At 44.2% G+C, this 16,784-nt stretch overlaps 1 protein-coding gene across 2 annotated transcripts; it reads right to left on the reverse strand.

Moving 5' to 3' along the window:
- Positions 1-2,498: 2,498 nt before the first annotated feature.
- LOC115118296 (platelet-activating factor acetylhydrolase IB subunit alpha2-like) lies at positions 2,499-16,063 on the reverse strand. 2 transcript variants are annotated; one of them, XM_065023662.1, is made up of 6 exons: positions 15,692-16,061; positions 15,069-15,150; positions 9,940-10,029; positions 7,118-7,234; positions 6,866-6,988; positions 2,499-4,300 (listed from the first exon to the last, which is right to left on the reverse strand). In XM_065023662.1, exons 2-6 carry the CDS (start codon positions 15,147-15,149, stop codon positions 4,022-4,024), a joined length of 690 nt encoding a protein of 229 aa, XP_064879734.1. In that variant the 5' UTR covers position 15,150; positions 15,692-16,061; the 3' UTR covers positions 2,499-4,021. The 2 variants fall into 2 exon arrangements, with proteins under 2 accessions (XP_064879734.1, XP_064879735.1); XM_065023663.1 differs by lacking the exon at positions 9,940-10,029 and having other exon boundaries at positions 15,692-16,063.
- Between the last annotated feature and the right edge of the window lie 721 nt (positions 16,064-16,784).

The raw sequence follows: 16,784 nt of genomic DNA on the forward strand, positions 1-16,784 counted from the left end.
ACTCAGTATTTGTATTTGTTATTTTACTGTCTTTTTGCTCATCTTTATCAAGGGATCCAATCATTCTGGACCCCACTGGGTATGCTGGATCCTTTTCCATTTAATCTGTCCTGTGTGTGATTGGCCTATCCCACCTGTGTGTACTGTACCATGCAACATAGATGTAAACTTTGTTTAAAACCCTGAGTCGGCACCACTGTGCTTTGTCACGGTCATAGTCTGTCTGACACACAGTATTGATTGGCTGAATAGGGACCATTAAATTAAGATGGTACTCCTCAGGGACCACTGACTAGATCTGAAACACTACTCTCATCCTTGGTGAATGGATGCTTCCTCGGTCTTCTCATCTTGACCTTCTGCCTCTCGTTTCCCCTCACCACCTCTCAATACCCCCTGTACCCTCGGAGTTGTGTTGAACTGTACATGGGTCTAAACCTGGTGATGAGGTGGAAACATGGATATGTTTTCTTGGTATCACTGCTGTGTCATAGGCCTTGAATAAGGTTAAAGGCCTTATGCCTTTTAAGGGGTAAATACATAGTGTACGCTGTAAGGTCTCCCCTTCAGGAGACCTCTGTGTGTGTGTTAAAACCTGTTTTGAGTGTTGTGGCCTTCAGACACTATCAGAAGACGTCTAACATTCAGACTCCTCCTGTCTGGATCCCACCGTGGTTATCTGGTTTCCCGAGGACACAAAGCTGCCACAGACCTGATGAAACCAGCCACCCGTCAGAAGATGCTTACACTCGTTCACATCGTTATGACTCTATACTTGTGATGAAAGGTCAAGTTTCGGTCAAACCCACTGAATTTTTACTTGCTGATAAAATGGTTCCTGCTCTCAGGGGGAGGTCAGATTTATTAAAATGTTGTTGCTAGGGAAGGTTACGTAAGGGGGATTGGGGAGGCTACGTAATGGGGATTGGGGAGGTTACGTAAGGGGGATTGGGGAGGCTACGTAAGGGGGATTGGGGATGCTACGTAAGGGGGATTGGGGAACCTACGTAAGGGGATTGGGGAGGCTACGTAAGGGGGATTGGGGAGGCTACGTAAGGGGGATTGGGGAGGCTACGTAAGTGGGATTGGGGAAGTTACGTAAGGGGGATTGGGAGGCTACGTAATGGGGATTGGGGGCTACGTAAGGGGGATTGGGAGGCTACGTAAGGGGATTGGGGAGGCTACGTAAAGGGGATTGGGGAGGCTACGTAAGGGCGATTGGGGAGGTTACGTAAAGGGGATTGGGGAGGCTACGTAAGGGGGATTGGGGATGCTACGTAAGGGGGATTGGGGAACCTACGTAAGGGGATTGGGGAGGCTACGTAAGGGGGATTGGGAGGCTACGTAAGGGGGATTGGGAGGCTACGTAAGTGGGATTTGGGGATTGGGGGCTACGTAATGGGGATTGGGGGGCTACGTAAGGGGGATTGGGGAGGCTACGTAAAGGGGATTGGGGAGGCTACGTAAAGGGGATTGGGGAGGCTACGTAAGGGGGATTGGGGAGGTTACGTAAAGGGGATTGGGGAGGCTACGTAAGGGGGATTGGGGAGGCTACGTAAAGGGGATTGGGGAGGCTACGTAAGGGGGATTGGGGAGGCTACGTAAGGGGGATTGGGGAGGCTACGTAAGGGGGATTGGGGAGGCTGTATGAGTTACAGGATGTCTTAAGACATTTTGCAGAACTTGGGGAGAACTATCACATACTGTTAAACTGTACTCTATAGCCTACAATTGTATTACTAAAAGGAGTATTTTAATACTTCAACAGAGTCTGTTTCCATTACTAATGTATGTTTGATAATATAGACCTGATCATGTTGAAGAAATTGACCAACAACCTATACGCCCTGTCTTACCTCAGACTACTGTATAATGCTCCATGAACCGCATCTCATTAACCTTCCTCCCCTCCCCTCTAATGGACACCAATATAATAGTTTTGGCAACAAGCTATTTCATTTATTTCTTCAATTTGACTACCTTTATCCTCTCATATTTACCATTTCTGTTGTGAGCCTTAGTAAAGGTTCCATCATAAATTGTGCAAACCACCACCACACCATAGCAGCAGAGATATCCAACAGGTAAGTCATAATTGTCAGCCAGGGAGGGGGTTTATTCAAGAGTTCTTAAAACAGCAAGACAACCCTCTTCTCTCCCTCACAATATCACTGATAATTACCAGATTTATCTGCGGAACAGTTTTACCATAAACTGTGCAAGCGTTTGCTTGACGTTTCCTATCCAATAGCCTTGGAAAGGAAGTCATTTCTTGAGACAAGCCATCAGTGTCTGTCCCATTGACAGTAAGAGGTCTGTCCCACTTGGAGTGCACATAAAAGGGCTCCCTCTAGAGGTTAAATGGGACTCCTGCAAGTTAATTATGCAGTGACAATCACAGATACTAATCTGTTAATCACAAACCTTGATGATATAATACCTTCCCCCCACATTTACATCTTAAATACAACTGAAATGAAGCAACACCACAAATGATATACATCCATGGTCCTTTATTGGAATGCGCCGTCTTCTCAGCATGTGACAATAAGCCAGATATAGTGCAGTTTGCACCAAATACAGATGCTCACTAATGGTCATTCTCTTACAAACACTACCACATTCGCAACACAAGGCCATCTATCCAAGCTTCACACACACACACATATATATATATGTATTATATACAAATGGGCCATTTCTAAACAGTCATACAACCAATGCACAGACTCAAACATAAGTGACATACACACTTCTCACCTCCAGCTATGTTCAAGGTTTACTCACACACGCGTATACAGAATGTAGATCAACATAGCGCAAGAATACGTGTAGACGGTTATAACATGAGAGCAGTCGATGCTCAGCAAGAGGACCTCTAACCACTTCAGTTCAACTGCACCAGGAAACAAAACAGGGTTGAAAGGTCAAACACACGACATTCTCTATGTGACCGGTGGTTGGTTTTTAGTGTAGTAGACTAGTAAATTCAATCAATGTTGTGTGTCAATAGCTTTATCATGATGCTACTGTTTAAGTCGTCCTGCGACAATGTCATGTGTTAGGAGGCAGGTGGTAGTGTGGCCAGGGCTGGGTGGGGGATCTGTACACTACACAACAAGACAAAATAAGGACAAAAATGAAGAGCGGCGAGAGTGAGCAGGAGAGAGAAAGTGCAGGGATTTTAGTTACAGTTTTTTCTATGTGTAAGAGAGGCAGTGTCTGACAGTGTGTGTATGGCAGAAGGCCATTATGGGAAGATAGCTTTGACTTCACTGCTGTGTGTGTGTGTCAAAGCAGAGAGAGGGGGAGGAGAGAATATTTCACAGTTGATCCTCAGATGGTAATTTAGAGCTTTTAAAAAGTCTGTTGGGGCAAATGGAGCCAACTCAAACTGATTTCTGAGAGAGAACGCATCGGAGTGCTTATTACTGTGCAGCTAAGCTGTGACCGAGTAGGAAGGATATGGCAAAACTCAACATTTTACAGTCTACGACAGTGTGTTTTTTTGGGGGGGGGTCTATGCATGTGTGCCATTGGCCTCTCTATAATGCTTGTGCAGGTGTACTTCAGAAATGTCCCATCTCTCTATCCTCCCACTATCAGATCTCTCTGACCGCAAGTGCTACTGCTACAGCATGTATGTATGTATATCTCTCTGGAAGTCGTTGACTCTCTCCACACAGTCACCCCACACACATGCACATGATCCCATGCACTCTCCCTCCTGCAGTTTCAGTTCCACTCACATGAGAGTGCCCATTCTCTCTGCTTTGCCCAGCCCCCCCCATGTGAGTGACATATCTTGATCTGACCCCTTCCCCAGACAGGAGCATGCCTCACCCCTGACTATCCCCCCTTCCCTTTTCCCAGTAGAGACTCCAGGTAGAAGTCACCCCTAACCACAGATCTAGGACCAGACCCTGGAATAGTGGTTTGGGGAAACTTCCAGCTACTCCCCAACAGAAGGAGAGAGTCAGTGAAGCATGTCCCTGGCTGTGTGGCCCCTGGGGTGTGGCCCTCAGACCAGCGAGGCCCTCTTCTCCTCAGGCGTCTCATCCAGTATCTGCAGCAGTAGGTCACTGAGGGGCTTGGCGATGGCCCGGTAGCCCGCCGCCGTCAGGTGCAGGAAATCAAACATGTCCCGTGTGGAGATGGTCCCGTCAGAGTGCACAAAGCCCGCCCCCACGTCCAGGAACTGGGCCTGGCCCAGCCGCGGCAGCCAGGAGCGCAGGAAGCCATTCACCGCCACGTTCTTCTCCCGCAGCGGGTTGGGCCCGTCACCCCGTGCCAACAGACCCTGAGATTTACAGACAGAAGAGGTTAGTTACTAAAAGGACAAACATCTGTAAATGCATACATCCTAAATCAGGGTTGGGCACAATTCAGAATCAGTTTGCACTATTCTGTGAAGGGAATAGTACACAGCGTTGTACGAGATTTCAGTTTCTTGGCAATTTCTCGCATGGAATAGCCTTCATTTCTCAGAAGAAGAATAGACTGACGAGTAGCAGAAGAAAGTTCTTTGTTTTTGGCTATTTTGAGCCTGTAATCAAACCCACAAATGCTGATACCCAAGATACTCAAACTAGTCTAAAGGCGGCCAATTTTATTGCTTCTTTAAAATCAGGACAACAGTTGTCAGCTGTGCTAACATACTTGCAAAAGGGTTTTCTAATGATCAATTAGCCTTTTAAAATGATAAACTTGGATTAGCTAACACAACTTGACATTGGAACACAGGAGTGATAATGGGCCTCTGTACATCTATGTAGATATTCCATTAAAAATCTTTACAACATTAACAATGTCTACACTGTATTTCTGATCAATATGACATTTTAATGTCAAATTTTTTTGTGCTTTTCCTGCAAAAACTAGGACATTTCTAAGTGACACCAAACTTTTGAACGGTAGTGTATATATTTTGTTTTCCTTGATCATTCATTTTAAGAGTTTGTCATGAAAATCTACTGTTTCAACAATATTTTATATGCATTTATATAACATGTTTGATGTTATTTCCTTAAATTCAAACTCAAATTGCATATCTGTATCCTGCTTCGATTCAACTCTAATAAACATTTAAAATATATGAAGCATCCTCAATTAAATTCTGAATTGAGCCCAAGCCTGATTCTAATATACAGTGGGGCGAACAAGTATTTGATAACCTGCAAAATCGGCAGTGTTTCCTACTTACAAAGCATGTAGAGGTCTGTAATTTTTATCATAGGTACACATCAACTGTGAGAGACGGAATCTAAAACAAAAATCCAGAAAATCACATTGTATGATTTTTAAGAAATTAATTTGCATTTTATTGCATGACATAAGTATATGATCACCTACCAACCAGTAATAATTCCGTCTCTCACAGACCTGTTCGTTTTTCTTTAAGAAGCCCTCCTGTTCTCCACTCATTACCTGTATTAACTGCACCCGTTTGAACTCGTTACCTGTATAAAAGACACCTGTCCACACACTCAATCAAACAGACTCCAACCTCTCCACAATGGCCAAGACCAGAGCGCTGTGTAAGGACATCAGGGATAAAATTGTAGACCTGCACAAGGCTGGGATGGGCTACAGGACAATAGGCAAGCAGCTTGGTGAGAAGGCAACAACTGTTGGCGCAATTATTAGAAAATGGAAGAAGTTCAAGATGATGGTCAATCACCCTTGGTCTGCTCCATGCAAGATCTCACCTCGTGGGGCATCAATGATCATGAGGAAGGTGAGGGATCAGCCCAGAACTACACGGCAGGACCTGGTCAATGACTTGAAGAGAGCTGGGACCACAGTCTCAAAGAAAACCATTAGTAACACACTTCGCCGTCATGGATTAAAATCCTGCAGCGCACGCAAGGTCCCCCTGCTCAAGCCAGCGCATGTCCAGGCCCGTCTGAAGTTTGCCTATGACCATCTGGTTGATCCAGAGGAGGAATGGGAGAAGGTCATGTGGTCTGATGAGACAAAAATAGAGATTTTGGTCTAAACTCCACTCGCCGTGTTTGGAGGAAGAAGGATGAGTACAACCAAGACCACCATCCCAACCGTGAAGCATGGAGGTGGAAACATCATTCTTTGGGGATGCTTTTCTGCAAAGGGGACAGGACGACTGCACCGTATTGAGGGGAGGATGGATGGGGCCATGTATCGCGAGATCTAGGCCAACAACCTCCTTCCCTCAGTAAGAGCATTGAGGATGGGTCGTGGCTGGGTCTTTCAGCATGACAACGACCCGAAACACACAGCCAGGGCAACTAAGGAGTAGCTCCGTAAGAAGCATCTCAAGGTCCTGAAGTGGCCTAGCCAGTCTCTAGACCTGAACCCAATAGAAAATCTTTGGAGGGAGCTGAAAGTCCGTATTGCCCAGCGACAGCCCCGAAACCTGAAGGATCTGGAGAAGGTCTGTATGGAGGAGTGGGCCAAAATCCCTGCTGCAGTGTGTGCAAACCTGGTCAAGAACTACAGGAAACGTATGATCTCTAATTGCAAACAAAGGTTTCTGTACCAAATATTAAGTTCTGCTTTTCTGATGTATCAAATACTTATGTCATGCAATAAAATGCAAATTAATTACTTACAAATCATACAATGTGATTTTCTGGATTTTTGTTTTAGATTCCGTCTCAGTTGAAGTGTACCTATGATAAAAATTACAGACCTCTACATGCTTTATAAGTAGGAAAACCTCCAAAATCGGCAGTGTATCAAATACTTGTTCTCCCCACTGCACATGCTCATATAGTATTGACACTGAGGTGATAATGCAAACTTTCTGAATGCAAACACTGCATGAGATTGAAATGTTATACTCCAGATACACTGTAGACAAAAAAAAATGAAAACCTTCACTTACCAGAACAACAACCTTAGTCTTTGGAAGACGGGAGGTGAGCAGCTGTGCAATTGCAAGGATTCCCCCTGCAACTTGCTCAGCTGAGTGCTCGTGATTGTTGGTTCCTACCCACACCACCGTCACCTGGAGGGGACCAATGAGGTATTGATTAGGTGTTCTGATCTGGATGAAATGCATTACAGGAACAAAACTGTCCCCCTGTGCTGTGCCCTTTTCCCTCTCAGGGCCTGTGCTGGCCCAGTTGAATCTCACCTTGGGCCTGATGTTGTCCAGTTCTCCATTCTGCAGCCTCCACAGCACATTACAGGTGGTGTCTCCCCCGATTCCAAAGTTGAGCGCGTGCAGTGGAGAGAAAAGCTCCCGCCAGATCTGTGGACACACACAGGGTTTTATTCTAGAACAAAAAGGGGCTTAGGTGGTGGGTGTGGCCAGCCAGGTTTGGTCAGCCAGTCTGAATTTTAGAGAACATTTTAGAAGCCCCCATCCTGGCAGTGTAGGAGAAATGTTTGCAGTTTTAAAAGTGAATTTGTCGCAATTCTACACATTTTGCAATAGAGCTCACATTTGACCTTATTCTTCCCAGTTTCATGGCATCCAAATTGGTAGTTAGTCTTGTCTCATCGCAGCAACTTCTGAATGGACTCCGGATAGGCGAAAGTCGAGAGCCGTGCGTCCTCTGAAACACGACTCAACCAAGCCGCACTGCTTCTTGACACAATGCCCGCTTAACCCGGAAGCCAGTCGCACCAATGTGTCAGAGGAAACACTGTACACCTGGCAACCGTGTCAGCGTGCATGCTCCCAGCCCGCCACAGGAGTCGCTAGAGCGCGATGGGACAAGGACATCCCTGCCGGACAAACCCTCCCCTAACCCGGACGGCCCTGGGCCAATTGTGAGCCGCCCCATGGGTCTCCCGGTCGTGGCCGGCTGCGACAGAGCCTGGCCTTGAACCAGGATCTCTAGTGGTACAACTAGCACTGCGATGCACGACTCGACCACTGCACCACTCTGGAGGCCCCAAAATGTTGCAGTTTTGCTATGTCTATGGTGTTCTTTTTGCTAAAACATAAAATTAATTATGCTAAATTGAATATTTTGGGAATGTTCAATTCTCCCCGTCTAGCTTTTATTATGGTGATTGTTAGTTCTCAAAAGACTTAATTTTTTTTTTTTTTTTAAATAGGTCCATTATTTCTACATGCCTGATCTGTTTTTAGTCATTTGAGTTGATTGTACATTACAATTTCATATAATTATAATCTTCTTAGTATGAATAGATTGTTTTCATATATCTTTAAAGACTGAATGTAGTGTTAGGTTTAAGCCCTTTGTGTATGAGAGGTGTAATTATTTAAACGAACTTCAGAAATGTGTATTCCCAATAGCTCAAGGCCTCTCCGGACTGATGCGGTCCTGTGATATGCACAGAGGAGCATGGAGAACTCCTGGGTCATGGAAAAGTACATCTTTGTGTGGGGTGGGTTTGACGCCTGATTCAAGGGTTTTTCTTTATTTGGACTATTTTCTACGTTGTAGAATAATAGTGAAGACATCAAAACTATGAACTAACACATGGAATTATGTTGTAATAAAAACAACTTTTAAGTGTTGAACAAATCCAAATATATTTTAGATTCTTCAAAGTAGCCACCCTTTGCCTTTATGACAGCTTTGCACACTCCTGGCATTCTCTCAACCAGCTTCACATGGAATGCTTTTCCAACAGTCGGAAATATACTTAGCACTTGTTGGCTGCTTTCCTTCACTCTGCGGTTCAACTTATTCCAAACCATCTCAATTGGGTTATGGTCAGGTCATCCGATGCTGCCCTCCATTACTTTCCTTCTTGGTCAAATAGCCTGTACACAGCCTAGAGGTGTGTTGAGTCATTCTCCTGTGGGAAAAAAATTATAGTCCCAGTAAGTGAAAACCAGATGGGATGGCGTATCGCTGCAGAATGCTGTTGTAGCCATGCTGGTTAAGTGTGTCTTGAATTCTAAATAAATCACTAGTGTCACCAGTAGAGCACCATCACACCTCCTCCTCCATGCTTCACGATGGGAACCACACGTGTGGAGATCATCCGTTCGCCTAATCTGCATCTCACAAAGACACGGCAGTTGGAACTAAAAACCTCAAATTTGGACTCAACAGACCAAAGAACAGTTTCCCACCGGTCTAATGTCCATTGCTCGTGTTTCTTGACCCAAGCAAGTATATTCTTATTGGTGTCCTTTAGTCGTGATTTATTTGCAGCAATTCGACCATCAAGGCCTGATTCATGAAGTCTCCTTTGAATAGTTGATGTTGAGATGTGTCGGTTACTTCAACTCTGAAGCATTTATTTGGGCTGCAATCCAAGGTGCAGTTAACTCTAATGAGTTACTTACTCTAACTCTGCAGCAGAGGTAACTTTGGGTGTTCCTTTCCTGTGGCGGTCCTCATGAGAGCCAGTTTCATTATATCGCTTGATGGCTTTTGTGACTGCACTTGAAGAATCTTGAAATGTTCCAGATTATCGCCATAATATGGACTTGGTCTTTTACCAAATAAGGCTAACTTGTCACAACACAACTGATTGTCTCAAATGCATTAAGGAAAGAAATTCCACAAATGAACTTTTAACAAGGCACACCAGTTAATTTAAATGCATTCCAGGTGACTACCTAATGAAGCTGGTTGAGAGAATACCAAGAGTGTGCAAAGCTCTCAAGGCAAAGGGTGGCTACTTTGAAAAATCTCAAATATATATATTTTTGATTTGTTTAACACTTTTTTGGTTACTACATGATTCCATGTGTTATTTCATAGATTTTATGTCTTCACTATTATAACTACTATTATAACTACTATTATAAAAATAAAGGAAAACCCTTGAATGAGTAAGTGTCCAAACTAAGACTGGTACTGTTTTTGTTTATTTTATTTTAACAATGTTTGGACTTAGTTGTTGTTATGAAAAACACCAGGGTCATAGCACAAAGAAAAACAAACACATGCACTGAGGTCAACACACACAGGATTCTAAGTGACATAACACAGTATGTATACACAGGCAGCTGTCCTCCCTCACCTCGTACTGCTGCATTAGCTGCACCATGGAGTCTCCTATAAACAGCACCTCCGGCTCCGCGTCCTTACACTCCTGAACAAACCGTGTGTGCTGCACAAACACATGTCATCATCACCAGGCAGACACTACTACACAACAAGATAATGTTACACAATGGTGGAGATAGAGATGAACATAGGAGGGTCATGACTCTTGTTTCAGCCATGTTAGGTTTCCTCTATGCTAGGGATCATCAAGTAGATTCAGCCATGTTAGGTTTCCTCTATGCTAGGGATCATCAAGTAGATTCAGCCATGTTAGGTTTCCTCTATGCTAGGGATCATTAAGTAGATTCAGCCATGTTAGGTTTCCTCTATGCTAGGGATCATTAAGTAGATTCAGCCATGTTAGGTTTCCTCTATGCTAGGGATCATTAAGTAGATTCAGCCATGTTAGGTTTCCTCTATGCTAGGGATCATTAAGTAGATTCAGCCATGTTAGGTATCCTCTATGCTAGGGATCATTAAGTAGATTCAGCCATGTTAGGTTTCCTCTATGCTAGGGATCATCAAGTAGATTCAGCCATGTTAGGTTTCCTCTATGCTAGGGATCATCAAGTAGATTCAGCCATGTTAGGTATCCTCTATGCTAGGGATCATTAAGTAGATTCAGCCATGTTAGGTTTCCTCTATGCTAGGGATCATTAAGTAGATTCAGCCATGTTAGGTTTCCTCTATGCTAGGGATCATTAAGTAGATTCAGCCATGTTAGGTTTCCTCTATGCTAGGGATCATCAAGTAGATTCAGCTGTGGGGAAAAACATTATTTTGAGGGGATGGTCAGGGGGCCGGACCGACTGCAAGAGGCCCAAACAGATATAATATCTGAATTAAAACATTCATTCCATTGTTGTATATGATCACATACAGTATCTATTATGCGTGGGAATACTTTGGAACAGATTTACAAAATGTTTATCTCTTGGAGTTGATTTGCTGGTATTTTTAAAGTCTTATGCCCAACAATAATAATACAAATTAGGGAAGCACAATATAAATTGGTTAACATATCGGAATGGGCTGATATTAGCTAAAACTGCCAACATTGAGCAGTCATTTGAAAGAGTAAGACAATTTCAGCGAGGCAACTCAAAGGCATAATCCATTAAAGCCAAGATAATGGAATTCATTCTCATTGACAATCAACCGTTCTCTGATAGCCAAAAACTCCATCTAAACGTGAAACAATTCTCAATTGCGGTAATTCTAGAAACATAAATCTCTCTACTTTCATATCAAATCAAAATAATTTCACAAATGCTAAATTCACACTTACTGTGCACTGTTTTAACAGTTGCAGCCGACAGTATTTTTCAGTGATAACACGTTTGTGTAGGGCTGGGCGATATATCAAATTAATTTGTGTTTCAGCACAATGTTCCAAATGCCTGTATCGCAAGAATCAAGATACTTAAAAAATATATATTTTTGGTCTCGCCTTCGCTCCTTCCATCTCACACAGACCCCAAGCCCCTCCCATCTCACACAGACCCCAAGCCCCTCCCATCTCACACAGACCCCAAGCCCCTCCCATCTCACACAGACCCCAAGCCCCTCCCATCTCACACAGACCCCAAGCCCCTCCCATCTCACACAGACCCCAAGCCCCTCCCACTGTGTCCCTTCCATCTCACACAGACACCAAGCCCCTCCCACTGTGTACCTTCCATCTCACACAGACACCAATCCCCTCCCACTGTGTACCTTCCATCTCACACAGACACCAAGCCCCTTCCACTGTGTACCTTCCATCTCACACAAATACCAAGACCCTCCCACTGTGTACCTTCCATCTCACACAGACACCAAACCCCTCCCACTGTGTACCTTCCATCTCACTCAGACACCAAGCCCCTCCCACTGTGTCCCTTCCATCTCACACAAATACCAAGACCCTCCCACTGTGTACCTCCCACTGTTTACCTTCCATCTCACACAGACACCAAGCCCCTCCCACTGTGTACCTTCCATCTCACTCAGACACCAAGCCCCTCCCACTGTGTACCTTCCATCTCACTCAGACACCAAGCCCCTCCCACTGTGTACCTTCCATCACACAGACACCAAGCCCCTCCCACACAGACACCAAGCCCCTCCCCACACAGACACCAAGCCCCTCCCACTGTGTACCTTCCATCTCACACAGACACCAAGCCCCTCCCACTCACAACAATGAAAGATAACTTACTCTTCTCTGACAACAAACAGTTTAAACTCAATATTTGCATTTGAGGATTGGTCCAACAGAATGGGTCATATGGACACCGAAACACTTAGACATTATTTTACTGTAATAAAGGAGAACTAAACCGTTCTAACGATACCCAAAATACAGAACACAGCAGACCCTACCAAAATGAGTATCAATGAACATGATTGTGGAAAATGAATGCTCGGTTTCTGTTGCACGTGGCATTGCGGTACCACTAGCAGAACGTTAGACTTAAGTGCTAGCTGTCTAGTCTGATTTAGAACTGTGCAATGAGCATAAAGACTCATTTATATCAGGAATTGGCAACTCGTTCTCATTCGGAGACCTGGGCATCTTCTTATCCGGGTAGCCCATTTGACTTCAACATCTGTGGACAGGCTAGCATGCCGTTCAGTTGGAGACGGACAGGAAGGTGTATAACATAACAGTTCAACTGTTTTGCCTCGTTAGCAAGCAAATAGATCCAAGTTGGCTAGACTTTAAATACACTGAACAAAAATATAAAACACAACATGTAGTGTTGGTCCCATGTTTCATGAGCTGAAATTTAAAAAAAAAAAAAAAAAAAAGAGCCCAAAAATATGGCAGTACCTTCAACCAGCCTCACAACTGCAGACCACATGTATGGTGCCGTGTGGGTAAATGGTTTGCTGATGTCGACGTTGTGAACAGAGTGCCACATGGTGGCGGTGGGGTTATGGTATGGTGTTTGCTGATGTCGACGTTGTGAACAGAGTGCCACATGGTGGCGGTGGGGTTATGGTATGGTGTTTGCTGATTTGAACAGAGTGCCACATGGTGGCGGTGGGGTTATGGATGGTGTTTGCTGATGTCGACGTTGTGAACAGAGTGCCACATGGTGGCGGTGGTGGTTATGGTTGTGAACAGAGTGCCACATGGTGGTGTTTGCTGATGTCGACGTTGCCACATGGTGCGGTGGGGTTATGGTATGGTGTTTGCTGAACAGAACAGAGTGCCACATGGTGGCGGTGGGGTTATGGTATGGTGTTTGCTGATGTGCTGATGAACAGAGTGCCACATGGTGGCGGTGGGGTTATGGTATGGTGTTTGCTGATGTCGACGTTGTGAACAGAGTGCCACATGGTGGCGGTGGGGTTATGGTATGGTGTTTGCTGATGTCGACGTTGTGAACAGAGTGCCACATGGTGGCGGTGGGGTTATGGTATGGTGTTTGCTGATGTCGACGTTGTGAACAGAGTGCCACATGGTGGCGGTGGGGTTATGGTATGGGCAGGCATAAGCTATGAACAATGAACACAATAGCATTTTATCAATGGCAATTTGAATGCACAGAGATAACGTGATGATATCCTGATGCACATTGTCATGCCATTCAATTCTGGAAGCTGAAAATGTAGCAATTCTTTAATGGCCTGCATACTCACCAGACATGCCACACATTGAACATGTTTGGGATTCTCGGGATGGACGTCTACGACAGCGTGTCCCGCCAATATTCAGCAACTTCGCACAGCCATTGAAGAGGAGTGGGACAACATTCCACAGGCCACAATCAACAGCCTGATCAACTCTATGTGAGATGGGTCTCACTGCATGAGGCTAATGGTGGTCACACCAGATACTGACTGGTTCTGATCCACACCTCTACCTTTTAAGGTATTCTATCTGTGTCCAACAGATGCATATCTGTATTCCCAGTTATGTGAAATCTGTAGATTAGGGCCTAATGAATTTATTTCATTTGACTGATTGCCTTATATGAACTGTAACTCAGTAAAATCTTTGAAATGGTTGCATTTCTATTTTTGTTAAGTATATAAGATTAGCTTGCTACTCACGCAGGCTTGTGCTAAGAGACTTATGAGACCTGTGTTAATGTTCTAGAATGCCTGCTACCAGAAGTTGGCCATTGTTAGTGGATGTGCATAGCTCTGGTTAAATGTGTAAAAAAATTAAATACATTTTTTATAGACTTGAAAGCCTGGTTCAACAAATTATTACATCATTAGCGAGTCTTATTGTTGTGGAAGGCTTATATTTAGCCTATATATAATTTTACAAGCATAGAATTCATTAGATTATTCCTGACTGTTTGAAATGGACTGTGCAACAAAGCTTATTAGAAAAAAGCGAGATACTGCATCTCATGAATCGGCCATATGTGTGTGTGTATATATACATATATATATTTTTTTAAAGTTGAAATATTCCCCAGCATTATGGCCATATCCCCCAGCATTATGGCCATATCCCCCAGCATTATGGCCATATCCCCCAGCATTATGGCCATATCCCCCAGCATTATGGCCATATCCCCCAGCATTATGGCCATATCCCCCAGCATTATGGCCATATCCCCCAGCATTATGGCCATATCCCCCAGCATTATGGCCATATCCCCCAGCATTATGGCCATATCCCCCAGCATTATGGCCATATCCCCCAGCATTATGTTTGCGGCGTCCGTCTTCTGGTTTACACACAGGTGTTCGAGACGCAGATAGAAAATTAGCACAATAGTCCACCCAGTCTTCCGTAATCTAGCACAGCAACATGGAAATATGGCCATGTGGGAACAATAACCCTATAAAAAGGTGTGTATCAATTTAACCTTCTGTTTTTTGAAAATTATTTCTTGGGGATATGAAAGATACGGTCCTTATTTTAAAGTCCCCCAGCTCTGTTCTAGGCCCTCTCCTGGTATCCCCCAAGTCAATGGTGTAAAAATTGCTATCCCCAACATCCAAAACCATACCGCAAGCGATGTGTTAATGTTCAGACCAAGCGTAGGGCTCTTTAAAAAAACTCCCCCGTACAGAAGAGGCCTTCGTCCAATAACTCTTATGTGTAATAGAACTAAGAATCCAAATCCAAGGCTAGCAGTAAGGTAGACTAACCTGGGACATCCAGCGGTCGTCTCCCTGTACGTCCTCTACTGCCTGGGCCACTGCTGCGGGGTTAATCTCATCACCACTCATCCTATCAGAGACACAGAGGAGGAGTTAAATCACACACACAATTAAAATAATAGCCATGTCCTGTAATATGCCCTGAAGAATAATGTCATCTGGTAGGTTATTGTCAAACAGTTGATGAGGCTAGCGACTGGCTTTCAGTCCCCCTGATGTGCACAGAGCGAGTGCTGATGGAGGTGGAGATAACAGCGCCTGCTCACTAGGGAGGCCCCACACAGACAGGCCAGGATGCGAGTATCTAATGACAACACCTTATATGAAGCCAAAGGGATGGAATTGAGCACAACAATATGAATCGACTACTGATAATAACTTTACAATCATGAGTTGTTGCTAAGTGCTAGCAATTCAGAAAGCTTAAATTGAGTTTGAATTATGAAATCGTGGCATATGCGCTTCATTTTCACCGCCCAAGCCAGACGACAAAGTAAGCACCAGTAATCACTGCGGACTGTCGCTGTTCTCTCTCCCGAGCAACACACAAGGCACGCCCATCGGACAAGGGTCAGTCAATCCGTGAAACCGCCAGTACCCTACCCACTTACCTGGAGGTCTCTGATGATGGTTAATTGTTGCCAATATAACCAGAATATTCCCTCGCGCACGGAGGCTGCACGGCTCCGATGTGCGTGTGAGACCAATGATGGCTTGCTAACGTAGTGCTTCGGTGCGGATGCTGCGGTCGGGGCGGGCGCTAGTTAGCTACTAGCTGGCTAGCAACTCACCCGGACACAATCAACTCCTTGTTTTCAGTCAATAAACTACGATATAGCTTATATGTTGTTCTAACTCTACAACCATCTGCAACATAAATGTGAAATGTATGGGTCGAGTCAACCCAACCTCCCGCTCTTCAGCATGCAACGTTTCCTCTCCCCTCCCTCCTTTTCTCTCTCCAGTCTCAATGGTCCACTTCCGCTTTGGAATTGCCCATCGACAGAAGTCTTCTTCTTTGGAATAATGGCGTTTGCAACAATTATATGTGCATTCCACCACCTACTGTACAGGTGGATAATAAGGATACCATTTTAAAAATAATAATATATATATAATATATATATTATTAACGAAATGTTAATTATACTAAATCAGCCTGCTTTTCTGTTTTAAATCAGGTCCCTACAAGGATCCTGTGATGGCAGGACATTTCCTGGCGACAATAGTCAGTGTTAAATGCTCTACAGCAAAGATTTCTTAGTGTCCAACAAGCTTTCTCTACCCTTAACCTTGTTCTGAACACCTCCAAAACAAAGGTCACGTGGTTTGGTAAGAAGAATGCCCCTCTCCCCACAAGTTTGATTACTACCTCTGAGGGTTTGAGATGAGTCGTGTATCTCCCATTGAAGCATTTTCCGCTTCTTGGCTTTCATTTAATACTAGGTAGGTATCACATTTAAAAGCATTATCTATTGACATGATTTTCGATCATTATTATATCAGTATGTTTATTTAGTGGGTTGGAATGTAAATTATAGCTTGAAGATGATTTTCAGGTTTTAGTGTAATACACAGAAATGTCCACCGGGTGGCAGCAGTCGCTGGCTGCATAGTGCACCCAATAAAGTGACAAAACCTTTGCTTTAGTTGTTTTGAAATGAAACAATATGTTGTCCCAGAGACCTCATTAGGAACATTATA

The sequence above is a fragment of the Oncorhynchus nerka genome, linkage group LG10, assembly GCF_034236695.1.
Source record: "Oncorhynchus nerka isolate Pitt River linkage group LG10, Oner_Uvic_2.0, whole genome shotgun sequence".
NCBI lineage: Eukaryota > Metazoa > Chordata > Actinopteri > Salmoniformes > Salmonidae > Oncorhynchus > Oncorhynchus nerka.